Source organism: Sphaeramia orbicularis, chromosome 11 (genome assembly GCF_902148855.1).
Source record: "Sphaeramia orbicularis chromosome 11, fSphaOr1.1, whole genome shotgun sequence".
NCBI classification, from domain to species: domain Eukaryota; kingdom Metazoa; phylum Chordata; class Actinopteri; order Kurtiformes; family Apogonidae; genus Sphaeramia; species Sphaeramia orbicularis.
In genome coordinates this window covers 15,958,268-15,967,545 of record NC_043967.1, presented here as the reverse complement: position 1 = coordinate 15,967,545, position 9,278 = coordinate 15,958,268, and the positions used below count along the sequence as shown (strand labels likewise).

Here is a 9,278-nt window from a genome sequence, read left to right as displayed (position 1 = left end):
GAAATATCTGCATTTAGCATCTAAGGCTAATCCTATTATTCACATTTTCTCAAAATTATACTTTGAGTCCAAATACATGAAAATATTTGCATTTACAAACAGAAAAATTTGGAGTTGTCATTATTTATATGTTATTATGATAGCATTTTACTGGTCCGGCCCACTTTATATCAAATTAGGCCGTATGTGGCCCCTGAACTAAACTGAGTTTGACACCCCTGATCTAAGGCATAGGTGTCAAACATGCAGCCCAGGGGCCAATCCGGCCCGTCAAAGGGTCCATTTCGGCCCCTGGGATGAATTTGTGAAATGCAAAAATTATGCTGAAGATAATATAACAATCAAGGATGTTCAATCTAAAGTGGGTCAGACCAGTAAAATACTACCATAATAACCTATAAATAATGAAAAAAAAGGTAATTTTTTCTTTATTTTTTAGTGTCAAAAAAGTAAAATTACACAAAAATGTTTGCATTTACAGACTGGCTTTTCACAAAAAATATGAACAATCTGAAATGTCTTAAGAGAAATATGTAGTAATTTACCAATATTCTACCTATTATCAAATGTTTTGTGTATTTGTAGATCCGCTGTGATCTGTAAGTTGTGATGCACATGTATAAATGATAAACTGAGGTTTAATATTGTTAAAATTACACTTATTTTTCTAGAGAATTTTCAGGTTATTCATATTTGTTCATGTTATGTTCAAGGATGGTTTGCAGATGCAAACATTTTAATTATGGAATTTGACTTTTTTCTCTCAAATACATAGAGAAAACTTTGGAGTTGATATTATTTCTAAGTTCTTATCCTATTATTCACATTATTTTTTCAAAATTATACTTTGAGTCTAAATACATGAAAATATTTACATTTACAAACAGAAAAATTTGGAGTTGTCATTATTTATATGTTATTATGATAGTATTTTACTGGTCCGGCCCACTTTATGTCATATTAGGCTGTATGTGGCTTCTGAACTAAAATGAGTTTGACACCCCTGATCTAAGGCATAGGTGTCAAACATGCAGCCCGGGGGCCAAATCCGGCCTGCCAAATGGTCAGATCTGGCCCGTGGGATGAATTTGTGAAATGCAAAAACTACACTGAAGATATTAACAATCAATGATGTCAGAATCATTTTAATTCAGGTTCCACATACAGACGAATATAATCTCAAGAGGGTCAATCCAGTAAAATACTATCGGTGTAACCTATAAATAATGACAACTGTAAATTTTCTGGTTTTAATATAAAAAAAGGAAATTTACATGAAAATGTTTACGTTGACAAACTTTCCTTTTTCAAAAATGTGAATAACCTGAATACATATGAACAATCTGAAGTGTCTCAAGAGAAGTAAGTGAAATTTTACCAATGTTCTGCCTGTTAGTAAATATTTTGTGTTTTTGTAATTGTAAAGTAAGTTGTAATGCACATGTAAATGATAAACTGAGGCAGAATACTGTTACAATTGCACCTGTTTTTCTTAAGACATTTCAAGTTGTTCATGTTATTCAGATTTTTAAGGAAACTTTATAGATGTAAACATTGACGTTATTTAATTTTACTTTTGTCACTGTTATTTTATTGATCCAGCCCACCTTATTGGGGTGAATGTGGCCCCTGAACTAAAATGAGTTTGACAGCCCTGATCTAAGGTTTAATATCTGTTTTCTTACCACACCTTTACTAAAAGAATTGCTAATTAGTTTTTATAGCTGTGTCATTTTATTGCCAAAAAGCCTTCCCTGCTATTGTAAAGGTACAAGTTATACACACACACACACACACCTCAAAACTTTAACAGTGACAAAGGAATGCAGTGACACAAGCACACTCCTCCCTTTAAATGTCAAAACAGTACAATTTAAACCTGACTTACACCTCAGATACTTTGTAAATGCCATTTATTTAGTGTAATTGCCTTTTTCAGACAATGTTATAATTATATACAAGGTCCACTTGCTCTTCATACCTTAATAGTTGGTTAAATAATGATCAGATGCCAAACTAAAAGCACAATATATGACTCTGATGCTCACTGTCTGATGATTGTTTGATTTATTGCAAGTGTAAAATGTATTTATTTTTGGTGTTTACTGTGCAGTAGCATGCATTTATAAGACAATTTACTCCTGAAAGAGAAACCAAACAAAGATCTCTCCTTAAACTTCCTTGTACATGTGCTTGTATGTGCGATTAGACAGGATTCACACAATAAAAGACAGCAGTAATCAGATTTATTTCACATGTTTTGCCTTCATTATATTCACAGATGATCTAAAATACAGTAGTCCTGTACTGTATTAAGCAAACTACATCAGTTCTTTGGCTGCTTGGCCGTACATCATCCATTTGAACACTTCATTTTAACTTCAATGTCGGTATAGCTTTGTTTGGGACCCATTACTGTTAGAAAACGTTCTAGATTATTTCCTTCATTAAAAATACATAAGGCTTGAGCTGGCGGGGGTTAACTCCTTCATATCCTAAACACATTTGTGCATTGCATTTAAAGCTGTTTGTAAGCATTTTGTAATTTCTTCCACTAAGTGATTTTCTACACACAATAAACCTGAACACCTTCATACACATCCTTCTCACCACATAGAATCAACATTCTTGTTATAAAAGCATTGTAAATAATGTAAACATCATATAGACAGTCATCTCCTGAAGCAGATCTCACTTTGTCTTAACAGAAAACGGCATTCATGGTACGTGTCTTACACTGAAATTTGACTAACTGTCCAATCATAATGACACTGTCCACAGCTAATAATGGACACTGTGGGACATTAATTATACTGGGCACCTGAGCGCTCACTACATGACTTCTTTGTCTTCTCTTTTGAGCTGTGGGTTGTTGTTGTTGATGACAAATGGTTGATTAACCATCATTAAAAAAAGGTTATCTTTCTGCAGCAGTCTGGCACAAGCCCTTCAGCGAATATCCAAAACTATATTCTTGTCTAATTTCATCAGCTGCATGTGAAATATATGTAAATGTAATCCTGCTGCGTTGGGCTAACAGTTGAATGCTCCTCCTCATCACAACCAAAATGCATGCCTCAAAAGACTGAGGCATCTTCATGAATTCTGTCTCCTTCTCTTTCTGTTCAAGCATGTTTAGAAAGCAGTCTTTGATCAGCTCCTCGTCCTCCTCACCATCATCGCATGTCCTCTTTCCCTGATGCCACATTCTCTGTGTCATTCTCCTGAATGGGAAGGCTCTGGCGTTGCCTCCTCCTCTCTTTAAAGCGACCCGAGCGTGAAACCCTCATGTTTCTACGACACGTCTGCTCGTTGAAGACCGAATCCAGGCGGGAATCGTCGAAGGTTTCATCACTGAGCAGGTTGGTGTTCTTGCTGGGAGCGGATGGAGACACAGACTGATCAGCGGTGGTCTTGGAGGCTGCAGGGGTGGGCTCTTTGGGCCTCTCCTGCACTGCAAAAGGATCAAAGTCTGGCTCAAAAACGTAGGGGCTTGCATCCATAGAGCCTGTGTCCTTGGAACCTGCATCCTTGGAGCCTCCACTCTTCCTCTTTGGCAGGAAAGCCCTCCACCATGGAATCCTCTCTGTCATCTTTGACTAGAGGAGACAAGAACAGGAATGCTATTAGTCTATCAGCTGTTCCAGAGTAATGTTTTGGTTGTGAGATCATTCATCTCATTTACCTCCTTCTCTTTGCTCATCTGCCCCCACTCGTCTAATCTTACATTTCCAGTAAAACATCAAACACTGTTCATGTGTAACATTATGCTGTCATGTCACAAATCTTAGCATCTTTAATAAAATATTTCCTCAAAACATGGTTATTATGAGTGTTCTGGCACTCATTCTGCTCCACACCTTCATCCTCACTCTGATGATCATCCATCAAACATCTGTTAAAATGCCTCACCCTTCCTGTGAATATATCTGAAATGAAAAGGCCATTTTCAAAAGGTGAAGCAACTTCTCACCAACTAATCCTAAGAATAACCAGTGTAACCATGCTCACCTTCTCTGTAAAACTGGTTTAATGAGTCGTGAGAACAGATGAGTAAAACTAAGCCGTGATTCATAGGTGAACAATGCGCAAAAAAAGCCCTAATGGACACTTACCTGAGCTCGAACAGGTGGAGTGGAAACTTAAAACGACCCAAAGCACAATGTAAAGACTTCTGATGGTGCTGGGAAATGAATCCACAGGACCGTCCAGTGTCCTCCTCTTCTTCTTCTCCTTCTGTGCTGAAGTACTGAAGTAGTTGAACTGAGACAACAATCCTTCAGAGAAGCGCCACCGTATCCATTTTACGCACGGACGCAGACTCCTCACATCTCCTCCTACAGTCACTTGAACATCTTCCTCAGGTTGCTCTTGTCAGTCTCTTTACTCTTCTTCAGCAGGTCGTCAGAAAACCACGAATGAATTGACACATTTATAAGGAGCGGCTTTCGTCTACTGGATCTGCAGGTTTCCGCCTCCGAAACTCTCCAAGTAGAGGCACCTGTCCTCACTCCCGATTGGATGAAATCTCAGAGTCGGTCACATGAGCATTTCTCAGGTGAACTGACTGAAAACGTAGGTGGGGCTACCTGTTGCGTGGCAACATACCCCATGGGAGCGTGCGCCTCTTCAGTAACAGATTAAAAAAGGAGCCTTTGTACCAGGAGAACCCAACCCAACACAGAGAGGTAAATCAATTTTGGACGCCCAGTTATTTGGTCTATTATACCGTGATGCAAAGGAATGGAATGGGATAGTCAGACGTTTATTCAGCTCATGCACGACTGCAATAATAACTGACCAAAGAACAGGATGCGCTCAGCAGTGCGCAGTTTGGCATCATGGTCTGAAGTTGGAACCCACGCTGAAATATCTCATTATTCGAGTGTGCGTGCGACAGGAAGAAGACAGGACTGCCCTTAGACGGTGTTACCACACTAAACGTGCAATTGTATGTGTTGTAAGTTCATATTAGGTGAGGGGAAGCAGTTTGGCCTGGCGCCAGTTTCAGCTGCTGAGGTAAGTTACTTGGCCCATGTGATGCATGCTTTTGTCCTCAAAGATTCAAGTCCACTGCTGGTGTCACTTTTTGTTTTTTTCCTCTCATTTAATGTAATTTGTGTGTTTAACAATACAATAGAATGACAGTGATGCCCAAAATATGTTCACACTAACACAGCCCATAATGTACCTGTAATGCAGTGTTTTCCATAAAGTTGGAATAAAATGTTTTGGCCTCTTCTTATGAAATGATCTGATTTATTATTGATAATTAGAGTGTACACTGCAAAAAATCTAAATCTTACCAAGTATATATTTCTCATTTCTAGTCAAAATATCTCATCACACTTAAAATAAGACATAATCACCTAAAGAGTAACTTGTGAGATATAAAGTTATTTTTAGACAATAGATCTTGAAAATCTTATTTCAAAAAATCTTACCGAGATAATTTTCACTTGTTCCATTGGCAGATTTTTTTGCTTAAATTAAGCAACTAAATCTTGAATTAAGCAAAAAAAAAAATCTGCCAATGGAACAAAGGAAAATTATCTCGGTAAGATTTCTTGAAATAAGATTTCCAAGATCTATTGTCTAAAAATAAGTTCTTATATCTCACTGCAAAGTTACTCTTTAGGTGACTATGTCTTATTTTAAGTGTGATGAGATATTTTTAAGATTTAGTTTTTTTCCAGTGTATCATTTAACCTGGTCAAAGGTGATTTCTGATGTGTATGAATAGGAATAAATAGAGGACTGCATCTGAAAACAAATTTATTCCATTTTTATGGTGAATAGACATAGAGATTGCTTACATGTATGTACTCTTGAATTGAAAGTATTGTGATTATAATAAAACACTGGGACTGTTTAGGTTTAACTTAAGGTTTTTAATAAATGCTCTGCAAAAAACCCTGAAAGAAGCATAATACTTATTTTAGTGGGGGTCGCTATACTGTTACTCACTGACATGATAATATCTAAAAGCAGCAGACAATGCCTTGAAGCCTTGTTGTGTTATATTTTACTTGAACTGCCTGAATTTTGGGTTTTCCATAAATTTTTGCCCTTTGCTTAAATTTCCACCATAGACTCATACACAGAAACTCCAATTATGTACATAAAAAAAATCACTGAAATGCAGAAAATGCAAAGTGTTTGTCACCAAAAATTGCTAATAAAGTATCCCCACCAGCATTCTATGATAAATATAGACTTTTTTACTTGCAGTTGGAAGAGCCCTGTTTACGTTAATGATGGCCCTGCTCATGTCAGAGGCCTCCTACGTCATACTAAACCATTAAGCTCAATAACAGGATGCTGAAGTGATGCACCACAGTGGTATTCACCTATTTACTTACTGTTTGCATGTTTCTTTCTCCTCTGAATTTTAGTTTTTATTCACAAAATCAACCTAAATTATGTATAGTGCTCTAGTTTTCACACTTTGAGTCAACATTGAGTAAAACTATGATGGAATAGTTTTAGAAATGTTTTGTATGGCACAATGAACACAGCCAGAGCACATAATGGTTTAATTTAGCTTTTGTTCACATACGTCATGTTAACGTTCTGTATATATTTACTGTGTTAAACTCATTAACACAATAAGAAACATCCCAAATCCAACCCACTGATCTGTAAAAATGTAGCATGGTTTGTGTTTTAACACATCTTGGAATGACAGACAGTCAGTGAGTGACATTTAAAAGAATATTATGCATTTGCAAAATATAATATTACATGACACAAAACATACCTGCATTATCCAAAGACTTTTTCTCCACATTTGTTGTGCACATAAATATGTGATACTCAGTATTATCATTGTGTCATTGCATAGAATGTCTACATGTCTACAGCAGTGGTTCCCAACCTTTTCTGGCTCATGACCCCATTTTATCATCACAAATTTCTGGCAACCCCAGACATTCAAAACAGAGACTTTCTTTTTTTTTTTTTTTTTTTTTTTTTTTTTTTTTGGCTAAAACTGATTTATTTTTGATCATGTGATAGTTTGCTGTACTATGGTGCAAAGAAACTTTAATTTTAGATGACATTTAGGAAAAATAATGTATAATATTGTGGACGGAGGCAGAAAAGCCAGGTGTAGATTACTGCACAAAGTGAGAATCTTATTTTCCTTGGTCAGGATATGTAGTCAGTCCAGCTTGGATTTACAAGGCTGACAATTAATACTGAACAAACAAGAACTCAAACTATGAATTATGAAAGAGCTGCAGCATCTGAAACCGACCACAATGAACATTTGAAAGATAAACAGTACCACAGTGCTTCAGGTTCAGTTTTTTATTGTGATTGGGATTGTCTCTCTCAACTCACCATATGTATTTTTATTAGTAAGCTGTTTTGTGTGTTGTTTTTTTTTTAACAATTACTAGAAATTTCAGGTGACTCCATGTGGGGTCCCAAACCCAAGGTTGAAAAACACTGGTCTGCAGATTTACAGTGTTCCTAAAATGAGATTAAATACTTCCAGTGTTGGGTGCAAGTGTGCAGAAAAAGATGCTGCACAACAGAAGTGAAATGCCATACTTTGCATTATCATATTTATACTAGTGCGTTAACCCGTGGGGGTAGATGTGATAGTTTTTATGCCGTTATGTTATTGTTCAGTTGAATATTCTCTTAGCTGGCATGTCCATTTCTGCACATGAAATTTGACACCATGGCAATGTTATCTGTTGCTAGGTAACCCACTTCAGTTCTATGACTGTATTATTCTGGGCATAGCAATATGATTGTAAGGCTATTGCATTACAAAATTACTAATATCTCCCAAAATATTGGTCCTATCAACTTGCTGTTTTCGCTATTCTCTTTGTTAACCAAAAATACATAAATATGCCAAACTGCAAAAGTCAGCTCCTTCCAAATTTTGTGATGCCTGAGACACACAAACATAGTCCACTCCTGTTTTACAATACAGAATATTATATTATTAATTATTTAATCCTTTATTGGGCAAGTGACAATTTTTGGTATTTTCTACAAACATTAACGTATAAAGACCCAAACATCCATCACCAATCAAAAGCATCTACTGATCTAAAATATTTAAAACCTGTTGATCCACTAATTCTGTCAATCCATGTAAATAATTGGAGTAATTACAGTTTGTCATCTTTTCATGGTCATCAGATATGACCCATTTGAACGTTCAGAGGCTCCATAGTGAATGTGGAAACCATCATCTTCTACAACATTGATTCACAAGTAAAACCCATGGAGTTGGATCAATGACAGTGGATGGAAATGTTTGGTTTATGTTCAGTTAATGATATATTTTTACTGAAAAAGTCACTTTTTCTTCAGTTTTCTCTGTTTTTGATATAATCCTCAACTTTAATCTAAGCTTTTATGAACATCTACATGATCAATAAATTAAATCAAGAAAATACCGGATTTATATTGATAAAATGCAAAATAAGGAAGATTATATTGTAATAAATGATGATAAATCACAGAAAGGGTAGATATAGAGAAAATTTCATTTGGGAACTGACACAAAAGTAGCACTGGGTCTTTATGGGTTAAATATGGGGCCAATCCCATGCCTCAGAGAGGTCAAGAAACATGTTAGTTTTTATAACACTATACAGTCATTCAGAAAGATTTTATAGACATTGTGAAGCTGTAAATAGTGAATATGAGTGTTTTTTTTGTCAGTTTATGACCTTATACCTGTTGTTTTATTGCATGTGTTTACTTTTTAGCCAGTGTCTGCACAAATGTTTTATGGCAAGAGGAGGGAGACTGTTGTCACACCAACTGATGAGGAGGTAGATGACAATGTCCAATAACACACTAAGGTTGAAATGTTGAATATCAGAGAATTTCAATGAGTTCCCTATAAAGGGTTAAGGATCATGAAGTATATTATCAATATCAACAGATCATGTGTTTAACTCATAAAGACCCAAACATTCAACCAAAACCATCTACTAATCTAAATTGTTTAATGTCACGGTTGATCCACTAATCCTATCAATACATGTAAATAATTGGTGTAAAATACAGTTTGTCATGTTTTCATGGTCATCAGATATGACCCATTTGGACGCACTCAACTAAACTAGTTGAGTTTAGTTGAGTTTATTTATTTGTCACTGTAAAAAAACAAATTACAACGAAATTAAGGGTTGCTCTCCTTCAGTGTAACCATGGAAACACCGTCATCTTCTACAACACTGATTCACCAGTACAATCCATGGAGTTGGATTAATGACAATGGATGGACACACTTGTTTTATGTT

General features: G+C 36.0%; 1 protein-coding gene across 1 annotated transcript; it reads right to left on the bottom strand.

Annotated features, from left to right (window-relative positions):
* Positions 1-2,226: 2,226 nt before the first annotated feature.
* LOC115427929 (proline-rich protein 15-like) lies at positions 2,227-4,458 on the bottom strand. Its single transcript, XM_030146664.1, has 2 exons — positions 4,116-4,458; positions 2,227-3,599 (listed from the first exon to the last, which is right to left on the bottom strand). The coding sequence occupies exon 2, from the start codon at positions 3,591-3,593 to the stop codon at positions 3,177-3,179; it is 417 nt and encodes a 138-aa protein (XP_030002524.1). The 5' UTR covers positions 3,594-3,599; positions 4,116-4,458; the 3' UTR covers positions 2,227-3,176.
* Positions 4,459-9,278: the final 4,820 nt, after the last annotated feature.